The following is a 27,937-nucleotide window of genomic DNA, read 5'->3' as shown; positions in this document are numbered from 1 at the left end:
AGGTTTGTTGTAAAATCAGGGTAAAATATAAGTGTCGCATGTGTACAGTCAAAGCTCTGTGGCTCAGCGGTTAGAGCATTGCATTGTTAATAAGAAGCCCATGGTTCAGATCTCACTATTGCATACGTTTAATAAGTGTCATTATATCTGACAAATGCTGCTAAACTCCAAAAGCAAGTGTGAGAGTCGCAGTGGTGCTCCTGGCTGAACACATGTTCTCCATGGTGGAGGCTGTCATGAAGACTTGGGTTCAAACCCCAGCTCAGTTCACTTATTGCATAAAAAATAGTGAAATGGTGAAATATAAGTTCTAGCATGTCATTAGGTATGTGACTGTGGCTCAGTGGTGGAGCATTGCCTCATGGGTTAAGAGGTTGCTGGTTCAATCCCAGCCAGATCACTGCGATATGTGTGAGTGTCGGTGTGAATGAAGGGGGAGGATGGAGCGTTCCTCCTCTGACCTACGGGGCCATGTACAGCAGGGGTTATGCTGCTTTTTACTAAAAAATAAATTAGCTCTATAAAAAAGGGGTCCCCGTCCCTTCTCTCCCCGTTTCGGTTACCATCACTTCCTTTCTGGAGGGGTTGACCCTCCAGAAAGGAAGTGATGGTAACCGATAGCACAAAACACAAAAACGAGCGGGGGGTCTTACCTGTCCGCAGCAGATGTCCATCACGCCAGTAAATGTAGTCCAAACACCCCGGAGCTCTGCTTCTGTTCACTCCAAACACATCCTTCATCCTGTAGAGGAAACAAAGAAATAAACACTTTACTACTAAAATACATCTGAAACATCAGAACTGATAACTTCACCAACATAAGAGCTCATAAACACAAGATAAGACACTTATATTTACACTGTATATTTGACAGGTCCAATATTGAACACTGCAGCTCTACAAAAGCTCACTAATTGACTTTTTTAAACAAGAATAAGTGCAGATTTATGCTGCTTTATAATATAAACAGCACAATGCTATTCGTTTAACACTAAACATGAAGTCTGAAAGTGACATTAGCAGAAAAATGTAAACATCCATCACAACATACATCTAAATCAACTGACAGACGAACCCTGCTGTAATAACACCAGACAAAATAAATATCAATGACTTTTATAAAACAGAAATACTGTTATATAGCTCGTGTCAGTCATTTTACAAGCAAATAAAGCACTTTATAGGAAATGATACTTACAGGTGAGTCTCTTCACTCGATTGCTGCACTTTATCACAGATTCTGCTGCTTTAATTTGCTGTTGAGCATTAATATGTGATGTTTAAACACATCAAGAGTCTGTCGATGAGCTGTCATCTGTAAATTATGTGTTAAAACAAACTGCACGTGTTTTGTTTTGCCGGCTGTCAACACACGCTTGTTGTTGTCAAACAAACACCTGAAGCTGAGAGTCAGACTGAACGTGGAGTCGCTCTCGCCGCCTGGTGGAGCGGATGTAGAACTGCGCTTCAGCTTCTGCGTAGTCCTTCAGTTTGCTAGCATTACTGTGTTGCTCAAATGTGTCAGACTTCACATATCAAAATGACTTGAAATGCGTCTGTGTAACTTAATTTATTATAAGTTGTAAGTAAATAGCATGGGGGTTGATTTTCATATGCAAACTAATCAATGATTAATTCAAGATCTGAACCTGATGTGGTAAGATAATGCTAAATGACAAGCCTCAAGTGTAAACACTAAAAACAGGAGACTCTTTTAGTCTGTTTCAGTGTCAAGTTTATTTGTTTTGCACCTTTTTTAAGTGATTTTGACTTATTTTAAATATTTATTTAGCTTTTATATCACTGTTAGCAAATGCAAGCAGCATTTATAGACGAGTTTGACTGATTGTTGAGTGCATATCATGTTTGAACAAATAAAATCTGACTTAAAAATGAAAATTCCTTTCAATAAATTTAATATGTAGACTACTAAATATTTATTGGTGTTTAATGGCCGCTTTATTTACAACAGAGGTGCTCAAGATCAGAGCAGTGTTTTAGCTCTATCTTGTGGACAAAGAGTGGTTCTGCATCAACACATGAAAACTGAGGAACAAACGCAGACTCTTTTTCTGAAACAATTGTCTAATCCTGATCCTGAAGAGCCACTTTCCAGAGTTAAACTCCAACCTGATTAAAACACCTGAGGCTGTTAATTAAGGACTTTCAGATAATGAGAAGCTTCAAAGCAAATGTGACTCTGTTGTTTCTATAGAAAACTCAAATAAATGAATGATATTTAGAAATGATATGGAAATATAGTGCACATGATGCTCTTTATTCAGTTCAGTAATGTGTTTGATTCATTAATTTTACATGAGACATTTTAAATAGTCAAAAAATAGTTGTGCAGTTGAAATACTTTAATCAAAGAATGAATGCATGAAAAAAGTCTTCTATAATCATCACTTGATTTGTGGCTCGGTGGATAATCACCTGCACTTTCTGTGCTGAAGTCTGGAGTTCAAATCCCACTTTTGATTGTAATAAACAGATGAAATATAATCAAACAAAGTGTCCAAAACACCAGCTTTTAGTATGAAAGTCACAGTGGTGCATGTGGTTAAACGCATGTCTACCTTCGCTAAAGTTATGGATTCAAATCCCTGTTTTAAATGTGATCAATAGACATAAATAAATACAACAAAGTATCTAAAACACCAGTACACAAGATGAAAGGCCCAGTGGCACATGTGGTTACGCGTGTATTCTGTGCTGAAAGAGTCCTGGGTTCAAATCCCACTTTTGATTATGATAAACAGATGTAATAACATCAAACAAAGTGTCCAAAACACCAACTTTAAAAGCAAAGTCACAGTGGTGCATGCGGTTAAACTCATGTTCTCAGTTTATAGATTCATGGGTTCAAATCCCACTTCAGCAGTTGAACTTTTACCAGGTTTGTTGTAAAATCAGGGTGAAATATAAGTGTAGGATGTGTTTAGTCAAAAGCTCTGTGGCTCAGCGGTTAGAGCATTGTGTTGTTAATAAGACGCCCAGGGTTCAGATCTCACTATTGCATACGTTTAATAAGTGTCATTATATCTGACAAACACTGCTAAACTCCTAAAGCAAGTGTGAGAGTCGCAGTGGTGCTCCTGGCTGAACACATGTTCTACATGCTGGAGGCTGTCATGAAGACTTGGGTTCAAACCCCAGCTCAGTTGAATTATGGCATCACGAGTATTGAAATAATGGTGAAATATAAGTTCTAGCATGTCATTAGGTATGTGACTGTGGCTCAGTGGTAGAGCATTGCCTCATGGGTGAAGAGGTTGCTGGTTCAATCCCAGCCAGATCACTGCGATATGTGTGAGTGTTGGAGTGAATGAAGGGGGAGGATGGAGCGTTCCTCCCCTGACCTACGGGGCCATGTACAGCAGGGGTTATGCTGCTTTTTACTAAAAAAATAAATTAGCTCTATAAAAAAGGGGTCCCCGTCCCTTCTCTCCCCGTTTCGGTTACCATCACTTCCTTTCTAGAGAGGTGACCTCACCAGAAAGGAAGTGATGGTAACCGATAGCACAAAACACAAAAACGAGCGGGAGGTCTTACCTGTCCACAGCAGATGTCCATCACGCCAGTAAATGTAGTCCAAATGTCCCAGAGCTCTGCTTCTGTTCACTCCAAACACATCCTTCATCCTGTAGAGGAAACACAGAAATAAACACTTTACTACTAAAATACATCTGAAACATCAGAACTGATAACTTCACCAACATAAGAGCTCATAAACACAAGATAAGACACTTATATTTACACTGTATATGTGACAGGTCCAATATTGAACACTGCAGCTCTACAAAAGCTCACTAATTGACTTTTTTAAACAAGAATAAGTGCAGATTTATGCTGCTTTATAATATAAACAGCACAATGCTATTCGTTTAACACTAAACATGAAGTCTGAAAGTGACATTAGCAGAAAAATGTAAACATCCATCACAACATACATCTAAATCAACTGACAGACGAACCCTGCTGTAATAACACCAGACAAAATAAGTATCAATGACTTTTATAAAACAGAAATACTGTTATATAGCTCGTGTCAGTCATTTTACAAGCAAATAAAGTACTTTATAGGAAATGATACTTACAGGTGAGTCTCTTCACTCGATTGCTGCACTTTATCACAGATTCTGCTGCTTTAATTTGCTGCTGAGCATTAATATGTGATGTTTAAACACATTAAGAGTCTGTCGCTGAGCTGTCATCTGTAAATTATGTGTTAAAACAAACTGCACGTGTTTTGTTTTGCCGGCTGTCAACACACGCTTGTTGTTGTCAAACAAACTCCTGAAGCTGAGAGTCAGACTGAACGTGGAGTCGCTCTCGCCGCCTGGTGGAGCGGATGTAAAACTGCACTTCGGCTTCTGCGTAGTCCTTCAGTTTGCTAGCATTACTGTGTTGCTCAAATGTGTCAGACTTCACATATTAAAATGACTTTAAATGCGTCTGTGTAACTTAATTTATTATAAGTTGTAAGTAAATAGCATGGGGGTTCATTTTCATATGCAAACTAATCAATGATTAATTCAAGATCTGAACCTGATGTGGTAAGATAATGCTAAATGACAAGCCTCAAGTTTAAACACTAAAAACAGGAGACTCTTTTAGTCTGTTTCAGTGTCAAGTTTATTTGTTTTGCACCTTTTTAAAGTGATTTTGACTCATTTTAAATATTTATTTAGCTTTTATATCACTGTTAGCAAATGCAAGCAGCATTTATAGACGAGTTTGACTGATTGTTGAGTGCATATCATGTTTGAACAAATAAAATCTGACTTCAAAATGAAAATTCCTTTCAATTAATTTAATATGTAGACTACTAAATATTTATTGGCGTTTAATGGCCGCTTTATTTACTACAGAGGTGCTCAAGATCAGAGCAGTGTTTTAGCTCCGTCTTGTGGACAAAGAGTGGTTCTGCATCAACACATGAAAACTGAAGAACAAACGCAGACTCTTTTTCTGAAACAATTGTCTAATCCTGATCCTGAAGAGCCACTTTCCAGAGTTAAGCTCCAACCTGATTAAAACACCTGAGGCTGTTAATTAAGGACTTTCCGATAATGAGAAGCTTCAAAGCAAATGTGACTCTGTTGTTTCTATAGAAAACTCAAATAAATGAATGATAATTAGAAATGATATGGAAATATAGTGCACATGATGCTCTTTATTCAGTTCAGTAATGTGTTTGATTCATTAATTTTACATGAGACATTTTAAATAGTCAAAAATAGTTGTGCAGTTGAAATACTTTAATCAAAGAATGAATGCATGAAAAAAGTCTTCAATAATCATCACTTGATTTGTGGCTCGGTGGATAATCACCTGCACTTTCTGTGCTGAAGTCTGGAGTTCAAATCCCACTTTTGATTGTAATAAACAGATGAAATTAAATCAAACAAAGTGTCCAAAACATCAGCTTTTAGCATGAAAGTCACAGTGGTGCATGTGGTTAAACGCATGTCTACCTTCGCTAAAGTCATGGGTTCAAATCCCTGTTTTAAATGTGATGAATACACATAAATAAATACAACAAGGTATCTAAAACACCAGTTTTCGGTGTGAAAAGCCCAGTGGTGCATGTGGTTTAGTGTGTATTCTGTGCTGAAAGAGTCCTGGGTTCAAATCTCACTTTTGATTATGATAAACAGATGTAATAACATCAAACAAAGTGTCCAAAACACCAATGTCAAGAGCAAAGTCACAGTGGTGCATGTGGTTAAACTCATGTTCTCTGTTGATAGATTCATGGGTTCAAATCCCACTTCAGCAGTTGAACTTTTACCAGGTTTGTTGTAAAATCAGGGTGAAATATAAGTGTAGCATGTGTACAGTCAAAAGCTCTGTGGCCCAGCGGTTAGAGCATTGCATTGTTAATAAGAAGCCCAGGGTTCAGATCTCACTATTGCATACGTTTAATAAGTGTCATTATATCTGACAAATGCTGCTAAACTCCAAACGCAAGTGTGAGAGTCGCAGTGGTGCTCCTGGCTGAACACATGTTCTCCATGCTGGAGGCTGTCATGAAGACTTGGGTTCAAACCCCAGCTCAGCTTACTTTTTGCATAACGAGTGGTGAAATAAGGGTGAAATATAAGTTCTAGCATGTCATTAGGTATGTGACTGTGGCTCAGTGGTGGAGCATTGCCTCATGGGTTAAGAGGTTACTGGTTCAATCCCCAGCCAGATCACTGCGATATGTGTGAGTGTTGGAGTGAATGAAGGGGGAGGATGGAGCGTTCCTCCCCTGACCTACGGGGCCATGTACAGCAGGGGTTATGCTGCTTTTTACTAAAAAATAAATTAGCTCTATAAAAATTGGGGTCCCCGTCCCTTCTCTCCCCGTTTCGGTTACCATCACTTCCTTTCTAGAGAGGTGACCTCACCAGAAAGGAAGTGATGGTAACCGATAGCACAAAACACAAAAACGAGCGGGAGGTCTTACCTGTCCGCAGCAGATGTCCAGTAAATGTAGTCCAAACGCCCCGGAGCTCTGCTTCTGTTCACTCCAAACACATCCTTCATCCTGTAGAGGAAACACAGAAATAAACACTTTACTACTAAAATACATCTGAAACATCAGAACTGATAACTTCACCAACATAAGAGCTCATAAACACAAGATAAGACACTTATATTTACACTGTATATGTGACAGGTCCAATATTGAACACTGCAGCTCTACTAAAGCTCACTAATTGACTTTTTTAAACAAGAATAAGTGCAGATTTATGCTGCTTTATAATATAAACAGCACAATGCTATTCGTTTAACACTAAACATGAAGTCTGAAAGTGACATTAGCAGAAAAATGTAAACATCCATCACAACATACATCTAAATCAACTGACAGACGAACCCTGCTGTAATAACACCAGACAAAATAAATATCAATGACTTTTATAAAACAGAAATACTGTTATATAGCTCGTGTCAGTCATTTTACAAGCAAATAAAGTACTTTATAGGAAATGATACTTACAGGTGAGTCTCTTCACTCGATTGCTGCACTTTATCACAGATTCTGCTGCTTTAATTTGCTGCTGAGCATTAATATGTGTTGTTTAAACACTTTAAGAGTCTCTCGATGAGCTGTCATCTGTAAATTATGTGTTAAAACAAACTGCACGTGCTTTGTTTTGCCGGCTGTCAACACACGCTTGTTGTTGTCAAACAAACACCTGAAGCTGAGAGTCAGACTGAACGTGGAGTCGCTCTCGCCGCCTGGTGGAGCGGATGTAAAACTGCACTTCGGCTTCTGCGTAGTCCTTCAGTTTGCTAGCATTACTGTGTTGCTCAAATGTGTCAGACTTCACATATTAAAATGACTTTAAATGCGTCTGTGTAACTTAATTTATTATAAGTTGTAAGTAAATAGCATGGGGGTTCATTTTCATATGCAAACTAATCAATGATTAATTCAAGATCTGAACCTGATGTGGTAAGATAATGCTAAATGACAAGCCTCAAGTGTAAACACTAAAAACAGGAGACTCTTTTAGTCTGTTTCAGTGTCAAGTTTATTTGTTTTGCACCTTTTTTAAGTGATTTTGACTTATTTTAAATATTTATTTAGCTTTTATATCACTGTTAGCAAATGCAAGCAGCATTTATAGACGAGTTTGACTGATTGTTGAGTGCATATCATGTTTGAACAAATAAAATCTGACTTAAAAATGAAAATTCCTTTCAATTAATTTAATATGTAGACTACTAAACATTTAATGGCGTTTAATGGCCGCTTTATTTACAACAGAGGTGCTCAAGATCAGAGCAGTGTTTTAGCTTCATCTTGTGGACAAAGAGTGGTTCTGCATCAACACATGAAAACTGAAGAACAAACGCAGACTCTTTTTCTGAAACAATTGTCTAATCCTGATCCTGAAGAGCCACTCTTCCAGAGTTAAACTCCAACCTGATTAAAACACCTGAGGCTGTTAATTAAGGACTTTCGGATAATGAGAAGCTTCAAAGCAAATGTGACTCTGTTGTTTCTATAGAAAACTCAAATAAATGAATGATATTTAGAAATGATATGGAAATATAGTGCACATGATGCTCTTTATTCAGTTCAGTAATGTGTTTGATTCATTAATTTTACATGACACATTTTAAATAGTCAAAAATAGTTGTGCAGTTGAAATACTTTAATCAAAGAACGAATGCATGAAAAAAGTCTTCTATAATCATCACTTGATTTGTGGCTCGGTGGATAATCACCTGCACTTTCTGTGCTGAAGTCTGGAGTTCAAATCCAACTTTTGATTGTAATAAACAGATGAAATTAAATCAAACAAAGTGTCCAAAACACCAGCTTTTAGCATGAAAGTCACAGTGGCGCATGTGGTTAAACGTATGTCTACCTTCGCTAAAGTCATGGGTTCAAATCCCTGTTTTAAATGTGATGAATACACATAAATAAATACAACAAAGTATCTAAAACACCAGTTTTCGGTGTGAAAAGCCCAGTGGTGCATGTGGTTTAGTGTGTATTCTGTGCTGAAAGAGTCCTGGGTTCAAATCCCACTTTTGATTATGATAAACAGATGTAATTAAATCAAACAAAGTGTCCAAAACACCAATGTCAAGAGCAAAGTCACAGTGGTGCATGTAGTTAAACTCATGTTCTCTGTTGATAGATTCATGGGTTCAAATCCCACTTCAGCAGTTGAAGTTTTACCAGGTTTGTTGTAAAATAAGGGTAAAATATAAGTGTAGCATGTGTACAGTCAAAAGCTCTGTGGCTCAGCGGTTAGAGCATTGTGTTGTTAATAAGAAGCCCAGGGTTCAGATCTCACTATGGCATATATTTAATAAGTGACATTATATCTGACAAATGCTGCTAAACTCCAAAAGCAAGTGTGAGAGTCGCAGTGGTGCGCCTGGCTGAACACATGTTCTCCATGGTGGAGGCTGTCATGAAGACTTGGGTTCAAAACCCAGCTCAGCTCACTTATTGCATAACGAGTATTGAAATAATGGTGAAATATAAGTTCCAGCATGTGCTTTATTATGAGATGTGTGGCTCAGTGGTAAAGCACTGCACTCTCATCAAAGAGATCTGGGTTCAAACCTCACTCAAGCTTTAAATGTTTTGGTCTGCACTTGAATAGTCAAATATAAGTTCTAGCATGTCATTAGATATGTGACTGTGGCTCAGTGGTAGAGCATTGCCTCATGGGTGAAGAGGTTGCTGGTTCAATCCCAGCCAGATCACTGCGATATGTGTGAGTGTTGGAGTGAATGAAGGGGGAGGATGGAGCGTTCCTCCCCTGACCTACGGGGCCATGTACAGCAGGGGTTATGCTGCTTTTTACTAAAAAAATAAATTAGCTCTATAAAAAAGGGGTCCCCGTCCCTTCTCTCCCCGTTTCGGTTACCATCACTTCCTTTCTAGAGAGGTGACCTCACCAGAAAGGAAGTGATGGTAACCGATAGCACAAAACACAAAAACGAGCGGGGGGTCTTACCTGTCCGCAGCAGATGTCCATCACGCCAGTAAATGTAGTCCAAATGTCCCAGAGCTCTGCTTCTGTTCACTCCAAACACATCCTTCATCCTGTAGAGGAAACACAGAAATAAACTCTTTACTACTAAAATACATCTGAAACATCAGAACTGATAACTTCACCAACATAAGAGCTCATAAACACAAGATAAGACACTTATATTTACACTGTATATTTGACAGGTCCAATATTGAACACTGCAGCTCTACAAAAGCTCACTAATTGACTTTTTTAAACAAGAATAAGTGCAGATTTATGCTGATTTATAATATAAACAGCACAATGCTATTCGTTTAACACTAAACATGAAGTCTGAAAGTGACATTAGCAGAAAAATGTAAACATCCTGCACAACATACATCTAAATCAACTGACAGACGAACCCTGCTGTAATAACACCAGACAAAATAAATATAAATGAGTTTTATAAAACAGAAATACTGTTATATAGCTCGTGTCAGTCATTTTACAAGCAAATAAAGTACTTTATAGGAAATGATACTTACAGGTGAGTCTCTTCACTCGATTGCTGCACTTTATCACAGATTCTGCTGCTTTAATTTGCTGCTGAGCTTTAATATGTGTTGTTTAAACACTTTAAGAGTCTCTCGATGAGCTGTCATCTGTAAATTATGTGTTAAAACAAACTGCACGTGCTTTGTTTTGCCGGCTGTCAACACACGCTTGTTGTTGTCAAACAAACACCTGAAGCTGAGAGTCAGACTGAACGTGGAGTCGCTCTCGCCGCCTGGTGGAGCGGATGTAGAACTGCACTTCAGCTTCTGCGTAGTCCTTCAGTTTGCTAGCATTACTGTGTTGCTCAAATGTGTCAGACTTCACATATCAAAATGACTTTAAATGCGTCTGTGTAACTTAATTTATTATAAGTTGTAAGTAAATAGCATGGGGGTTCATTTTCATATGCAAACTAATCAATGATTTATTCAAGATCTGAACCTGATGTGGTAAGATAATGCTAAATGACACAAGCCTCAAGTGTAAACACTAAAAACAGGAGACTCTTTTAGTCTGTTTCAGTGTCAGGTTTATTTGTTTTGCATCTTTTTTAAGCGATTTTGACTTATTTTAAATATTTATTTAACTTTTATATCACTGTTAGTAAATGCAAGCAGCATTTATAGACGAGTTTGACTGATTGTTGAGTGCATATCATGTTTGAACAAATAAAATCTGACTTAAAAATGAAAATTCCTTTCAATTAATTTAATATGTAGACTACTAAACATTTAATGGCGTTTAATGGCCGCTTTATTTATAACAGAGGTGCTCAAGATCAGAGCAGTGTTTTAGCTCCGTCTTGTGGACAAAGAGTGGTTCTGCATTAACACATGAAAACTGAAGAACAAATGCAGACTCTTTTTCTGAAACAATTGTCTAATCCTGATCCTAAAGAGCCACTTTCCAGAGTTAAACTCCAACCTAAATAAATCAAACAAAGTGTCCAACACACCAGCTTTTAGTAAGAAAGTCACAGTGGTGCATGTGGTTAAATGCATGTTTGGCCTTTGCTAAAGTCATGGGTTCAAATCCCCGTTTTAAATGTGATCAATAGACATAAATAAATACAACAAAGTATCTAAAACACCAGTTTTCGGTGTGAAAGGCCCAGTGGCACATGTGGTTTAGTGTGTATTCTGTGCTGAAAGAGTCCTGGGTTCAAATCCCACTTTTGATTATGATAAACAGATGTAATAACATCAAACAAAGTGTCCAAAACACCAACTTTAAGAGCAAAGTCACAGTGGTGCATGTAGTTAAACTCATGTTCTCTGTTGGTAGATTCATGGGTTCAAATCCCACTTCAGCAGTTGAACTTTTACCAGGTTTGTTGTAAAATCAGGGTAAAATATAAGTGTAGCATGTATACGGTCAAAAGCTCTGTGGCTCAGCGGTTAGAGCATTGTGTTGTTAATAAGAAGCCCAGGGTTCAGATCTCACTATTGCATACATTTAATAAGTGTCATTATATCTGATAAATGCTGCTAAACTCCAAAAGCAAGTGTGAGAGTCGCAGTGGTGCTCCTGGCTGAACACATGTTCTCCATGCTGGAGGCTGTCATGAAGACTTGGGTTCAAACCCCAGCTCGGCTCACATATTGCATAACGAGTAGTGAAATAATGGTGAAATATAAGTTCTAGCATGTCATTAGATATGTGACTGTGGCTCAGTGGTAGAGCATCGCCTCATGGGTTAAGAGGTTGCTGGTTCAATCCCAGCCAGATCACTGCGATATGTGTGAGTGTTGGAGTGAATGAAGGGGGAGGATGGAGCGTTCCTCCCCTGACCTACGGGGCCATGTACAGCAGGGGTTATGCTGCTTTTTACTAAAAAATAAATTAGCTCTATAAAAAAGGGGTCCCCGTCCCTTCTCTCCCCGTTTCGGTTACCATCACTTCCTTTCTAGAGAGGTGACCTCACCAGAAAGGAAGTGATGGTAACCGATAGCACAAAACACAAAAATGAGCGGGGGGTCTTACCTGTCCGCAGCAGATGTCCATCATGCCAGTAAATGTAGTCCAAACGTCCCGGAGCTCTGCTTCTGTTTACTCCAAACACATCCTTCATCCTGTAGAGGAAACACAGAAACAAACTCTTTACTAAAATACATCTGAAACATCAGAACTGATAACTTCACCAACATAAGAGCTCATAAACACAAGATAAGACACTTATATTTACACTGTATATGTGACAGGTCCAATATTGAACACTGCAGCTCTACAAAAGCTCCCTAATTGACTTTTTTAAACAAGAATAAGTGCAGATTTATGCTGCTTTATAATATAAACAGCACAATGCTATTCGTTTAACACTAAACATGAAGTCTGAAAGTGACATTAGCAGAAAAATGTAAACATCCTGCACAACATACATCTAAATCAACTGACAGACGAACCCTGCTGTAATAACACCAGACAAAATAAATATCAATGACTTTTATAAAACAGAAATACTGTTATATAGCTCGTGTCAGTCATTTTACAAGCAAATAAAGTACTTTATAGGAAATGATACTTACAGGTGAGTCTCTTCACTCGATTGCTGCACTTTATCACAGATTCTGCTGCTTTAATTTGCTGCTGAGCATTAATATGTGTTGTTCAAACACATTAAGAGTCTCTCGATGAGCTGTCATCTGTAAATTATGTGTTAAAACAAACTGCACGTGTTTTGTTTTGCCGGCTGTCAACACACGCTTGTTGTTGTCAAACAAACACCTGAAGCTGAGAGTCAGACTGAACGTGGAGTCGCTCTCGCCGCCTGGTGGAGCGGATGAAGAACTGCGCTTTCGCTTAAGTCATACGAGACATGTTTTTAATTTAAGTCTGTAGTTGTAGTGGTAAAAAAATAAAAGAATTTTAAGTTTAGTCAATGACTTCTGTCCAAAAAAATAGGCTTCTTTAATATCTTCTTACTCAATTACTCATCATCTATTTATTGTTTATGGCTTATCAGCTCCCTCTTGTGGCCAGTTCATGTATGAGCAAATAATAAAACAAAACAATAATAATAATTAAATTTACATAAAAACTTTAAAAAAGAAAAGATTTACAGTTTATTTTAATATTTATTCCTTAATATCTGCACACTCACCTACTCATCGTCTATTTATTTACTATTTATTGTTTATGGATTATCAGCTCCCTCTTGTGGCCAGTTTGTGTATGAGCCAATTTAAAAAAAAATAATACATTAATAAATCATAAATGAATAATATCAAACATAAACTCACAAGTTAGAAGACTGAATTGACTAGCCAATTACTTAAATGAATATGCTTATTTTTATCTTTAATTTAATTCAATAATTTTAATTTCGCTTTAAATTTATTTTAATTTTAGACCTCAAAAACAACAATAGACCTGTTCTTTTAAAGAAAAATCACATTTATAGAAGTTTATTGTTGTTTACTAAACCCATTTATAAATCTAAGACACTTATAGGTTATTTGACCTGTCGGCACCAGTGGTGTAGTGGTTAGTGCGTCAACACATCCACTCTGATGCTCACGATGACCCAAGTTTGATTCCTGCCTCTCGGTCCTATGCTGATCCTTCCCCTCTCTCTGCTCCCCGTTCTTTCCTGTCAATACTCTCTGCTGTCCTATTCAATAAAGGTGAAAACCCCTAATAAATAAATAAAAAAACTTGATTGTACTAAAATAGGTAATAAAATCTATTTATTAAACAAAAAATAAATATGAGCTAAAAAAACATTAATAAAACCTGAAGGTCTTGATAACGCTAAAATGACCTCTACTGTCTTGTTTATTAATCTAATGCACTCCATTTAATTTATCAGCCTATTCATTAATAACAAAATATCATCCCTAATTAAGTAAACAGCACTGACATGTCAGCGGTGACATTTTATTTCTTCAATAAATAAACACAGAGGCACTAATATACAGGTAAGGTTAATATATTCAAACCATTTGATAAATTATGGCCATCTAGTCTAATGGACATTTTGGAATGATGCAAATATTGTCTAACAACCTCTGTAACGTCAGAATAGTGCAGCTTTGTGTGGCTTTATCAAGTATTACTGTTAAGCAAGAACATAGGCTACAAAAACTGTTCAAAATAAGATATACATACACAAAAAAAAACAACATTTGTAAGAAATAAACGTATTACGTCATTTTAAATACACCATAACAAAAACAAGTGTCGCTTCATTAGAGTATTTAAAGGGATAGTTCATTCAAAATATACTATTGAAGTCAATGGTTACCAGATTCCAACATTCTTCAAAACATCTTCTTTTGTGGTCAACAGAAGAAAGAAACTCATAAGGGGGAGTAAACGTTTGTTTTTTTGGTGTGAACTATCCCTTTCATCTGCACTGGGAGGCTCAGAAACTTGCATGATTAATAAATACTGAGAAAGTGTTGGCATGTGCACACACATGATGTCTGGATGATCCTGCATGCTGCGTTTGTCCCTGTATGAGGGAACGGGTCCTCTAAAGTCTGTGTTTTGTGTTGCTGTTGTGTTGAATTTCTGTCCAGGTTTTAATGTTGCTCCAGTATCAGTTTGATCCGTCTTCCTGGTTCTCCAGAATGGGATCTGCATGCAAACACAAATAGTCAGATGGGTTTCACAACATGTTAGTCAGTTAACTTCACCAGCACAGGTAAAAATGTCCTACTCAAATCAAAATGACAGTTTAATAGGTGTTTGTTTCAATATGTTGTTTTAAAGGGACAGTTCAGACAGTTTATGTAAGTTTTTGCAGTATTTACTCATCCTCAAGTGGTTTTAAAGAGTTGCAATTAAACACAAAAGAAAAATATTATGAAACATGTCAGAAACCTGTAACTATTGACCTTCATAGAAGAAGAAACAAATAATATGAGTCAACAGTTACAGGTTTCTGACATTTTTCTAAATATCTTCTTTTGCTTATAGCTAGCTAGCTAGATAGATAGATAGATAGATAGATAGATAGATAGATAGATAGATAGATAGATAGATAGATAGATAGATAGATAGATAGATAGATAGATAGATAGATTGGAAAGTAGGAAAAACAAATACTATGTGGGTCTATTACAGGCCTCCAACATTTTTCTAAATTTCTTATGTGTTAAAAAAATAGGAAAGTAGGTAAAACAAATACTATAAGTGGCAATAGTTACAGGTTTCCAACATTTCTCAAAGTATCTTCTTTTGTGTTAAAAAAATAAACAAATAAATGAATTAATAGGAAAGTAGGAAAATCAAATAATATGAAAGCCAGAAGTTACAGGTTTCCAACATTTTTTCAAATCATCTTCTTTTGTGTTAAAAAATGTGTAAAAAATAAATAGGAATATAGGAAAAACAAATACTACATACAGATGCAAAAGTTACCGAAATCCATTTAAAGGTTTTCTGTGTGCTTGTGTGCTCCAAAACTGTGGTTAAATTTGCATTTAAAACATTTAAAAATTTCACCAATAAGAATCAACCATTCATATGACAATTTATATGCTTTTTATATAACTTCTGACCAATCAATTGTTCTTTAATATCCCATCCCGAAGTGCCCCACCCCCTACAAGACGATCCCATCTTACCTAGTCTTCATAGAGTAGTGACACGGTATTGATCTGAACCTCCACATTTATTATTTGTAACAATGAGGGGAGGAACTTTGTGGAGTTACTGCAGAGTTTAACCATATCAATAGAGTAACCAATAGAGTAAAAGTTTATCATTTCCACAGGCTTTTAAGCGCTAAGAGAGTTTAAATCATCCACACACAAGCAATTTTACCATTTGGAACTTTACCAGAAAATACTTTTATTGAACTATTTAAACTATAAGAAAGTCTTTGCAGTTATTTTATGTTTGCTTTTTTCAATTTCTGTACCTGAATATGATTTGACTATACCCTGAAACCCATAAAGCACTGTTTACTTTGTTTATAACGTCATGCATAATTCACTGTCCTACAAAATCATGCAAATCAATCAAAAATGAATTGTTTCCAAATAGAGACAATCAATTCATCTGGTGAAATTGTATTTATATTGCAATATATATCGCAGAAACACTAAATATCGCAATGTCGGATTTTTCCAATATTTTGCAGCACTTAAATACAACCTTATTGTAAGACGTGACCAAAGAAATGGATAAACACCAGTTATAACCGCATTACCTGTCAGTGTTCCAAGAGGCAGGACCGAATCGCTGCTGATGTCCTCGTTAGTGGGAATAAAGCTACCTGGAGATGGGACCATAAGCACGGTCTCCACGACTTTAGAAGGGTCCAGAGTCTAAACCAAAAAAAAGAGGGTTTCATGAGCAGGAAGGTAACATGAGAGAAGGTGTTTTTGGATTGTGTTTGCTACCTTTTCTCCTTGTTTTGAATGTTCCCCATTGGGTTCCTCTATTGCAGGGTTGGTTTGGTTTTCTGAAGGCTCCTCCTTCACCAGCACCTGCTCTCCCTCAAGCTCTGATTGGCCAAGAGGGTCTGCCAGGTCCTCTGATGTCACTGTCTGGATGATGATGCCGGGGTGGGACATCTGAACGGTCACATTCTCTGTGTCAGTCTGATGGAGAAAATGGAGGAAGAGAGAAACTTACAGGTTGTGTGACAACTTTTCTTTAATTATTATTATTTTTAGTATGATCCAAGATTACTATAGGTAAACGGTAAACTATTTCTGGTAATAGAAAATAATATATAGTATACAATAACCATATTTCACAAAAACTTAAAACTAAATTACTTAAACTCTACTACACTTCAAATAAAATGAGGAATTTCTTTTTGTGACAGAAGCTTCTACAGTACAACAGAATGACAGAGGCAGGACAAAAAACAGATGCATATAAATGAACATATACAGTGCTCAGCATATACAAGTACACCCCCACTAATCTCTCTTTTAAATTCATATTTTTAATAGGAAGCTATACAATTTTATATTAGTGCATATACATTAGATTAGTCAGTACTGAAGTCAAATCTGGTGCTTATCTAACAAAATAACTCACATATGGTCCAAAAACTAGTACAGCCTAATGTATGTTATAGAAAAATATTAAATACAAATTAAAAAAAGAGGAAAAATCAAGAGAAGCAAAAAAAATTGAAAAATTTAGTTGAAATTGTATAGGTTGTGCCACATCTACATAATAAATATGCTGAATAGAATACGCACATGCATTTATTAAAACAAACTATTATTTTGGATGCAGTTAATAGCAATTAATCTTTGCCCAGGTCAGCACTAAAAATTACTAAATAATATACTAATATATATCATTTATAATATATATTGTTAATGATATATCTTAAGATAATTATTTTAAACAATTTTACTTTAATGTTTCTTAAAGTATTAATAATCGTGTTGTAAATGTGCTTTCTTTTTATGCGTACATATTTTTTTTTCTAACATTAACGATTGAAATTTTTTAATTTTCAATTTTCAGATTCATGTTATCATATTCATGTTATTCAGTTATTACCGTTAGCTTTATACTTTTAATATAATTCTAATATAACTTCAATAAACTTATGCTCAGTTCTCACCGTGAGGCTGTGTAGTATGATCTGGTCTGGTGAAGATGGTGAAGCGGCAGCTGTGAGTGTGACTGTGGGATTGGCTGACAGCGTAAGTGGCAGGCTCTGATTGGTTCCTGTTTGGAGGAAATATGTTCCAGGGGTGCCGGTGGGCTGCAGGTGAAATGACTAGGGGAGAAATGACACATCTTTAATAAAAAATAGCTTATAACCATTAAAAAAAAAGGTTTTAGCTTTTATATGTTCTTATATGATTATATATTTCTCACAGGCAGTAATTCAAAGGTCTGTAAAGCTCCGGAGTTCAATGTGATCGTTTCACTGTCTGAAGTACCACTCGAACCATCTGAAGAAGCTGTGGAAAGAGGAAAAGTGCAAATAAAGAGACACACAGCATCTATTAAACTTACATAACCATCATAAACTACCTAGTACAGATTTTTCTACCCATTCAGAAATTTGATGTTCATATATGGCCATATATCAGATTTCTGTATGTCCACTATTTCATATTTGATATTATATAGAAAAAGTTGCTCATTTAACAATTTTATTTACAAAAAAGAAAGAAGTGGTAAAATTAATCATTTTAATAAATATTTATTTTCATATTCCACTAAATTCCACTTTAAAATAACTGTTTGCTCCTTGGATAAATTTATTACAATTAAAATGATTAAACTCCCAAATTATTGAAGCTATCCACTGAAACAACAGTCATAAAAGCTCTTTGCATATATATACACTCACAGACGTGTGTGATCTGCACTGGGATCTGGACCGGGATCTGCAGAGCGGTGACAGGGCTGGGCGAAGCATTAGCAGATCTTGAACCGACCACCACTACCTTGTTCATGGTAGACGGCGGTGCTTCCACAACATCCTGCAGCCCTTTCAGCAACACTAAACACACAGAAACCTTACTTCAGCATCTACACTCACAGCACACTGAACACATGCTCACCTATGAGGTCTCACCAGGAAAGGGAAGTTCCTTGTGATTGGCCACTTGTCTTTTGATGGTCCACCATTTGCTCCGCAGCCACTGAGGCGAGCGAACGCTGCTCCATCCGCTAGCCAGAATATCCCAGTTGATCTCATTTTCATCCTCCACTTCCAGCTCCGCTATCCTGATCATGCACAGTTATGATTAATGAATCAAAATTAATCAGTTAAAAGGTATAAAGCTGTAAAGTACTTGCAAAAAACGGCCGATAATTGCTTAAAATAGAAATGTAAATATTGGCACTATATGAAAAAAAGACGATGTTATGCTAGTTTATTTATTACATGAATAAATATTTAAGTAATATAGAATAAATAAAGCTAATTCAGTTTAGCATTTCGGATTTAATTGGTGTTATAAAATCACAGGTCTGAAGGTCTGATTTGATTTAAGGGACAAAAGCTACAGCTTAATGACACACATAAATATGGATTTAAGGATTGGCTATCAGACAAAAAGGATTGAAAAAATATTTCTTATATATAAATGATGAGTTCAGATGCAAAACCTGTGAGTTCCATCTGAAACTATCTTTAAAAATGAGCATTTTTTCTCGGCCTCATATGTTTATGTTCATTTATCTCACTTTAAAAGTGATGAAAATAAATTGTTTGTCACTTATAAAAGTGAAAATACTGAAATTACACACAGGACCCTGAGAAAAATGTTCATTTTAGAAGATAATTTTGGATGGCGCTTACAGGGTTTATCTCTGAACTCTTTTTATCATCCAAAATCCAGCATCTTTACCTGCGAACGAGGTTGATGTCATCTTCTTTGGTCCACTCTGTGCCTCCGCTCTGTTTCCAGTTTAGGTAGTTAAGCCATTTAGAGCGGCACTGTTTCTCTGAGCGAGTGCCGACAAGTTCAGCCACTGACGCCCAGGAGACTCCCTGAGTTACAACATCACCTGCCTCTGTGCCCGTCAGCTCGTGCACCACCTCTGCCAACCGCCTCTCCTCCTCCTCCGTCCACTTCCCTGAAGCACACGGGACATAAGTGAAAAGAACATAAAGGCTTGATATGACAGACATAGTGAAAGACCTTCCACTTTTTCCTTTTAAACTTTTATAACATGACAAAATAATATAATAATAAAAATGATGCACGTCTTTGGACTGTGGGGAAAACCGGAGCACCCGGAGGAAACCCACACAAACAGTGGGAGAACATCCAAACTCCTCTCTTAATAATAAAACGACAATAAATTAAAAGTGTAGGAAAGCTGACCGGTGTTGCACGTGTCTTTCATAAGTCTGCAGCGATCCTTCACAGATGAAGCACTGCGGCCAAGAGCCGACCCAATGGTGGCCCAGTCATTTCCATGTTTCTGCCTTAGTCTAATAACACACACAAGTTCAGACAATGCAGACTCACACAAATACAGATCACATGTCAATGCCATTCAGAACTAAACCCAAACTTACTCTTTCAGTTTATTGATCTCCTCATCAGTGTATCTAAATGACAAAGCAAAAACAACATATCACCCTTTAGTTTTTGCAATATAAACACTTCCAAATAAAATAAATCTGTTGAACGAACAAATAAAAGCAGCTATGTCCTTACTTGCCTACGTGGTTGCGGTTATCGTACATTCGCAACACACGTCTGTATACAGCAAACAGCGGCCTGTTCAAACCACAGGCTATACTGCGATAAAAATCCTTTCTCTCCTCTTTGGACATCTCAAAGATGATCTCAGCAGGGTCTTGAATCCCTCGGTTCTGCGTTTAAATGAACAGACAGATGAAGAATGAGGATGCAAATCAAAGACGCTGCATTGTAATAAAGCATGCTCACCTTTAGATAAAGCTCTATGTTGGTCATCAGGAGATCAATCTCTTCTTTTGACCACATACCCTGTTTCCATTTGTGACCTGAGTATATATATGACAGATATCATGACTGATTTCAAGTCCTGAATTTAATACATTGCGTTTGATCAGATTGTCCCAATAGCATATATTGGGCTGTATATTTGTGGGATATTTAATACTCACCCTTATTGACCAGTGTGTCTTTATCCTCTTTTGTGGTGAACCAAGCTTGACTGACAGCTGATACATCTTCACCTTTCTTCTGTGCAGCAGAATCCTTACCCTGTTGACAAACAACATTATTAAAAATAGCGCTGCACAATATATCGTTTCAGCATCGATAACGCAAAGTGAGCATTCGCAATAGTCACATCACAGGATCTGCAATGTTGAGTCTGGATTATAATTGATCCTTTTGCAAGTATTTTTTTTAGGCCTGTGACTGTGTGAGGATTTTAAAAGCATTCAGGCCTAAGAAATTGTCCTTTGTAACTTTAATAACAATTAATTTTATCAAACTGTTTAAAAGTAGACAACACAGTATTATTTTACATTTGATTATTCAATGTATGCCTGGACAGTGTTAAGAAGCAATGGGAAGCAATAAAACTCTTTATTTTATTAAATGTATCTATAATAGTAGATTGTCAACATTCTAATATAGCAATAAACATCCAGGAGTGCTTAAATAATAAATACATAACAATATACTGATTAATGTAAAATACAAAATCATAAAAAACAAATAATTATAATAAAAGTAAAAAACACAATAATAATAATAATTCATCAATATTCTAATCTAACAATAAACATCCTAGAGTACTTAAATAATAAATACATAAAGAAATATACTAATTAATATTAATACTAGCTGAAGTATCATAATACCAAGTAGTATTGCGATACTGTAATTCATAACTCAAATCTATGAAATAAATTTTTAGAAATATTATATTTTATGTTATAATAGGCCTACTTGAATTGAATCCAAAATTCCCTTATTTTTGAAAAAGTATTTGCACATCACTTCATCTAAAATGCATTAGTTATTTTTGTTTATTTTATAGATAACTGACCAGCAAAAAATACATTAAAATCAAGATAGAAGTGGTTAAAAAATAATTTAAAAATTAATTTCAATGTTTCCTGTTGCTCTTGGTTTTTTCCATCTATTGTTTTTTTTTTTGTCTTATCAGGTAAGAATCATATTGACAAGAACAGAAATGAACTGATTCAGATGTGCGTTTGAACTGAAGCATCAGAAAACGTGCAATATGCTACCATAAAAGGCACGAATTCTACACAGTTTTGCAACCTTAAAGGGCTCCACAGACTATTTAAATAAAATGGTTTATTGTTGCACAAGCGGGTGGGCATTTTAGTGACTTTTTCACATGCAACATTATGTATTTAATAGATAGACTGTTAATGATGATACTACCGTTTACAAACTACAGTGGCACCGCCAGTATTTTGGAGCCATAGTATCACGATACCGGGGCCGGTAAACCATGCAACCCTATAAAATACTAACAAATAATGAGAATAATAACAACAAATAATTAGAATAAAAGGTAAAAAATGTAAAATAAAATCAATAAACAAATAAATAAATAATACATCACTAAATAAACACTACTTAAAATTGGTAAGTTTATATTGCTATAAGCAAACTTTTTAAAATACATTAAACACACTCCATATTTAATAAATAGCATAATAACAATAAAGACAAATAATACCGTTGTAAATAATATGTGATTGTAACCATGTAATAAATAAAATTAGAATTATTTAGTTAATTTAAATATTTTTTTCCCCAAAATTAAGCATTAGATCCACATAAAGCAAGCACTGAAAGGTCAGAACTAAGAAACAGAAGAACTAGAGCTTTTACCGGGGTTTCAGAAAGATCATCTGATTCCAGCTCCTCGTCTCTCATCTCTGTCGCAGTCATTGTCACCTCAAAGCTTTCATCTCCTTCTGTAACTAAAATAATAGAAAACTAGTTAATAAAACAAGCTATTTAAACTGATTTACAATAATAATTCAGAAAGTGCATGTCATTTATTTAGAAATATATATTTTAAATAGACTGTTGAACACTAATCAGTTATGTGTATGTCTATGTATGTGTTTTTTTTTAATTCTTTACTGTATCAGGCTAAGCTGAAATACTGATGAGTCCACAAAAATTCCTCCTTAGGGGACAGTAAAGTATACAAACAAACAAACATCAATGTTTTGAACCATGATATTATAAATAAACATTTTAAGATACATTTATTCCTTTGCTTATTTATTTATTCATATAATTAGGTTATGTTATATTATCTTATACTATATTATATTATATTCTAACAAGACTTGATTCGGTATATCATGCTTCACAATGGTTTATTACAAATGCAAAATCCTGTACTCATGATAGCATTTTATATGAAAGCATTTGATTGTTTTTGTTGAGAGAACTGGTGAAATGACTGGTGAAATGTTATGTGGTGTTCATGTATTTTTTTTTTGGCCTTTATTTTTATACATTAAAACATTTTACAGAACATTCAGTGACAGCAGCGATTTAAAAAAAAAGAAAAAAGAAAACGACTGAAAAAAGTAACCCTAGATGTAAACAAAAACAAATTACAAAATAAAAAAAACATACATTATTTTCAGTTTCAAAGGAGCTGGAAATACTATGTCCTGTTCAGATACAAAGTAACAGGCTCCCATCTTTGTTTAAAAATATCCAGTTTTAATTGAAGTTGAGCAGTCATATACTCCATTCTATATATAGATTCAAGTTTTTCTATCCACTGTACTATTGATGGAGAGTGTGGCTTTATCCAATTTATTGTTATAGTCTTTCTTGCACTTAGTAAAAGTATATGTAATATATATTTCTGGTTTTTATTATATATATCCTGGGGTATCCCTTCAAGCAAGAAAAACAGGGGAGTAAAAGGTATATCTAACTGCATAACTCATAATTTTTACCCCTTGCCAAATGCAAGTATTTTCGGACATTCCCAAAATATTTGTGCGTGATTACCCACAGTCCTGCAACCCCTCCAGCATTCCTCTGAATGTGGACTGTTTACATATTTTGAAACCATCAATGGTGTTCCAAAAAACCTAACTTTTTGTTTTCCAGTCGAACTCTTTCCAATTATGGCTATTGATCCCCTTATGAGATTCTGAACATATGTTTTCCCAAATATCATCCTCAATTTTTTCATTAAGTTCGGATTCCCATTTTGCCTTAATATAAAGGGTGTTATTTGTTGAATCCAGAATTAGTCTATTATATATGTGTGAGGTATTCATGTATTTTAAATTTGTTTTACTGTATGGCTGTTACCATGACCAGGTCTCTTTTGTAAAAGTGATTTTAAATCTCAATGAGATTTCCTGGTTAAATAATGGTAAAATAAAAAATATACATACATATTATATTGAAATATAATTATTAATTCAATGATCTTTAATTCAAAAGTATTTATTTGACCAAATTTGAGCATCCTGACCAGCAATTTCATCTATCTGATTGACTGACCAATTAAAAACAGGCAACATTTGCATGTGATATACATGATGTACCTTTTATAAACTAGTTACTAACATGTATAATTATACTCACTTGGCAGGGTGACAACAGAGTACTCAGTTGAGGCAGAGTCCTGAGGATCTTCTCCATCCTCACTGGACAATCGTATTCGTTTGTGAACCGGTTCAGTGGTCCCGTCTGAACCCAAGTCCTCCCCATCTACATAAAAATCCCCATAAAATCCAAAAAATTTTACAAATATTAGACAATGAAGCACAATAAAATCTGAAGGCTCAAAGGTTGTAAGGATTTGCAATCGGAGGGGTGCTCTTTACCATTTTGAGGGCAGTGCAGAATGATGTTTCCATCAGTGTCCTGGGTAAATGTGACAGAATTGACAGATTCAAGGGTCACAGTGGCCGGGACATCGCCTGTGTTCATGCTCAGCCTACAGGGTAATACACATTATTCAATTCAAGTTTATTTGTATGGCACTTTTCACAATCATTACTGGTTCAAAGCAGCCTTACAAAAGGTGCACATTATCGCATTACATTTAACTTTGGAAATGTTAAGGTTATCAATTAAATTCAATTCATGTTTATTTCTAGTGCGTTTTACAACGTAGACTGTGTCAAAGCAGCTTAACAGAGAAGTTCTAGTAAATTAAAAATGTCAGTTCAGTTTTCAGAGTTGAAGTTCAGTTTAGCTCAGTTCAGTGTGGTTTAAAATGCACTGCTGAAAGTTCAAACACTGAAGAGCAAATCTATCGTTGCTCAGCTCCACAAGTCCATTACTATTAGCTATTAGTTATATTAGTTACCATAACTTTATTAATTACTAATAACTTTTAACAGATAAAGTTATTAGATATAAACATAGTTAACCCTCAGTTATATAGCATACAGGTGATGTCCATTACATGATTCATTATATTGATGTAAATATTATACTAGCAAAATTCATACAATTTGGGCCAGTTTGCTTGCAACCAGTACTAATTTATATATTTCACCATAGATTCTCAAGACAATATGAACTTGAATGAAACAACAAGATGACTGGCCTGCCATAATTATTGATTAATTGTACGATTATGGTTATATGATCTTATATATGATCTGATTTTTAGTCACATTCTGCCATTTAAGTAAGGGTGATTTAAGAGCCGTAAACAAATGGCATTACCATGTAATTATAAAAAAAAGGCTCTGTTATTTAGCATTTAGTTCAAGCTGAACAAAAAGAGACATATTTCAACATTTTAAATGTTATTGTCAACTTTAAAGAGTCTTTTTTCCATGCAAAATATCAAATATTGTGTACTGGGTTTACAAAGTAAGTGACATGAGCAAAATAAATAAAATCATTAATCACAATGACAGTTTCAATAAGTAATATTATGCTATATTCAATATATTATTACAAAAATGTACTAGGCTGAAGTGTGAATAAAAAACTAAAAGAATAAGTTGAAAAGAATTAATAACCTTCATAATAATAAAAAAAAAACACGAAAAGAAACGAATGAGCTTATTTAATTACGTTTTCAAGTACATACAACAGTGAAGTACACTATATGTGACACAAACACAAATGACAATTAAACCATCCATTGCAATTGTGTTATTAATTGTCAGCCCACAAATACATATCCGTAAAAAGGTCTAGAAGCCAAATAATATAAGCATAAAATAAAACCCTGCATCTTTCCGAGCATATCAATAATCTAAATTACCTATCTGCTTATTTTATCTTGGCAGACGAGGAATAATGAGACGCCATGTTTATCAGCAACAGTAAGCCGTGAGGAATCGACGGCGTTTATTCGATGTCGGTGCTTTATTTTCGTAATGTACATAATAAAACAGACAAATGTCCAGCGCACAGGGGTGAGCGAAAGTGAAATTTAGCTATGATTTTGGTACTTACTTCCTGTTTTGGGTACGGGGACTTCGCAGTGACCAGGATGAAGGCAAATACCAGGATGGAGGAAAATACGCTTTTTTTCTTCCCCTTCGCATACAGAGCGGAAGTGTCTACAGAAGCCCACTGGTGGCTTCCGTTTTTACTGTGTTAGAGCGCTTGTTTGTTTTAAAAGCGCACTCTTTATGTTACGTTTCACCATATGGGATATTTAGCTCATCTGTTTATATTAAGCTGTATATTACGTCGGGTTTAAAGTTTCGCTGTGCAAATATAAAACGCTCATTTATATTGCGTGACTGAAACACTTTCAGATGAACAGCGCCATCTAGTGTTTAAGATTTCTCATAATTATTGCCTTACAAGTAAAGCAAATGAGGTTTTGTGTACATTTTAAATCCTTTTTAGCACAGGGTATTAAAGTAAAAGTAAATATAGGAGATTTTCTTTGTTGAAAAAAATGCCTCTAATTTATTTGAAGAGATCATTTTACAAAAACGAGAATTATTATCACCTTCACAAGCTGCCATTTCAATGTTTTTCGTTTGATTGTGATATAAATCTTGTATTTTTATTAGTTTTTTTGTAATTAAATATGTTTGTGTAGTAGTTTAATTAAATTAAATCGATTTTACAACTTAAAACTAAAAAAATTAGAGCAACTTTGCAGCAATTAATTCACGCCCAGAACATTAACATATGAGGCAAAATACAAAGTCCAATAAAAAATGACAAATAAATTGGCCTTAGGATGGAGGATCGTGATGTTTCCTGTCTGTTTCCTGTTCCTGTCTTGTTTTGCTTCTATCCTGAATAAATAAATGCGGTTGTATAATGTGCAATATTACTGAATTATTCATTGTTGCACTGCATCTTTGGTGACCTCCAGACATGGTTTTATTTTCTCTGAGGGTAATTTTAAATAATAAAAGAGCAGCGTATGAGTGTTCAGCTTTTTTATGCATTATATGCATCTATCTGTCAGTTAATTGATTAATTAGTTAGTGGATTAATATCCTTTGTGAATCCAAATCTAGTCTGAAACTGACCCGAGGCCTATGTATTTATATTGTAAAACAAGATATAAATACAGACCTCCCCCCCCCCCAAAACATTTATCCATAATTAAAATAATGTTGGTAAACTACTTTATTGACATTATAACTATTCTGTCAATTATTTTTAAGACATAAGGTTATTTATCCATTTATTCATTCAATTATTCATTCATTCACTTCATTATTAATTAATTCAATAAATTATTTAATCATTCATTCATTAATTCGAAAATTAATTCAGTAATTCTTTCTTTCAATTATACATTAAATTATTCATTCATTCAATTATTAATTCATTCAATCAACTATTTGTTCTATTCATTCATTCATTTTCTTTTTGGCTTAGTCCTTTTATTAATCCAGGGTCGCCACAGCGGAATGAACCGCCAACTTATCCAGCACATGTTTTACGCAGCGAGTGCCCTTCCAGCTGCAACCCATCTCAGGGGAAATCTTTTCATTACATCATAAAACTATTAATTCAACTGTTCAATCATTAAATTATTCATTCATTCCATTAATAATTAATTTAATTATTTATTCATTTATTAAATTATTCACTAACTGATCCAATTTTTCAATCATTCATTTATCCATTCATTCAATTATTCATTATTCTATTATTAATTCATTATATTATTCATTAATTCATTCCATTGTTCATTAACTCAATCAATTATTCATTCATTCATTCTTTCAATTATACATTCAATTATTCATTCATTTAAATATTAATTCAATTAATTAATGAATTCCATTCATTCATTCATCAACTATTTGTTCATTTAGTCATTAATTCATTCAACTGTTCATTCATTCAATTAATCATTCATTCATTCATTCATTCCATTATTAAATCATTTATCCGTTCATTCAGTTTTTCATTCATTCATCCCATTATTAATCAATGAATTAAATTATTCAGTAATTCATCCCACTGTTCATTCATTCAATCAATTATTCATTCATTCATTCATTCATTCATTCATTCATTCATTTTTTTCGTTCATTC

The 27,937-nt window shown here is 35.0% G+C and overlaps 1 protein-coding gene and 1 long non-coding RNA gene across 4 annotated transcripts; both read right to left on the bottom strand.

Moving 5' to 3' along the window:
- Nucleotides 1–671: 671 nt before the first annotated feature.
- LOC130222553 (uncharacterized) lies at nucleotides 672–10,231 on the bottom strand. The gene is made up of 5 exons (XR_008836500.1): nucleotides 10,028–10,231; nucleotides 9,483–9,571; nucleotides 6,458–6,538; nucleotides 3,556–3,644; nucleotides 672–742 (listed from the first exon to the last, which is right to left on the bottom strand). It is a non-coding gene; the product is annotated as an uncharacterized LOC130222553 (long non-coding RNA).
- A 3,668-nt stretch (nucleotides 10,232–13,899) lies between these two features.
- On the bottom strand, nucleotides 13,900–25,958 carry dmtf1 (cyclin D binding myb-like transcription factor 1). Of its 3 annotated transcripts, none has more exons than XM_056455952.1 (17): nucleotides 25,874–25,958; nucleotides 24,277–24,389; nucleotides 24,035–24,160; nucleotides 22,295–22,386; nucleotides 20,578–20,677; nucleotides 20,378–20,454; nucleotides 20,144–20,301; nucleotides 20,002–20,034; nucleotides 19,805–19,914; nucleotides 19,325–19,553; nucleotides 18,547–18,698; nucleotides 18,319–18,471; nucleotides 17,838–17,923; nucleotides 17,578–17,736; nucleotides 16,388–16,588; nucleotides 16,195–16,312; nucleotides 13,900–14,615 (listed from the first exon to the last, which is right to left on the bottom strand). In XM_056455952.1, exons 2-17 carry the CDS (start codon nucleotides 24,380–24,382, stop codon nucleotides 14,578–14,580), a joined length of 1,938 nt encoding a protein of 645 aa, XP_056311927.1. In that variant the 5' UTR covers nucleotides 24,383–24,389; nucleotides 25,874–25,958; the 3' UTR covers nucleotides 13,900–14,577. The 3 variants fall into 3 exon arrangements, with proteins under 3 accessions (XP_056311927.1, XP_056311930.1, XP_056311929.1); XM_056455955.1 differs by having other exon boundaries at nucleotides 20,578–20,671; XM_056455954.1 differs by lacking the exon at nucleotides 25,874–25,958 and adding an exon at nucleotides 25,680–25,852.
- Nucleotides 25,959–27,937: the final 1,979 nt, after the last annotated feature.

Source organism: Danio aesculapii, chromosome 4 (assembly GCF_903798145.1).
Source record: "Danio aesculapii chromosome 4, fDanAes4.1, whole genome shotgun sequence".
NCBI lineage: Eukaryota > Metazoa > Chordata > Actinopteri > Cypriniformes > Danionidae > Danio > Danio aesculapii.
This window is presented reverse-complemented; position numbering and strand designations above follow the sequence as displayed.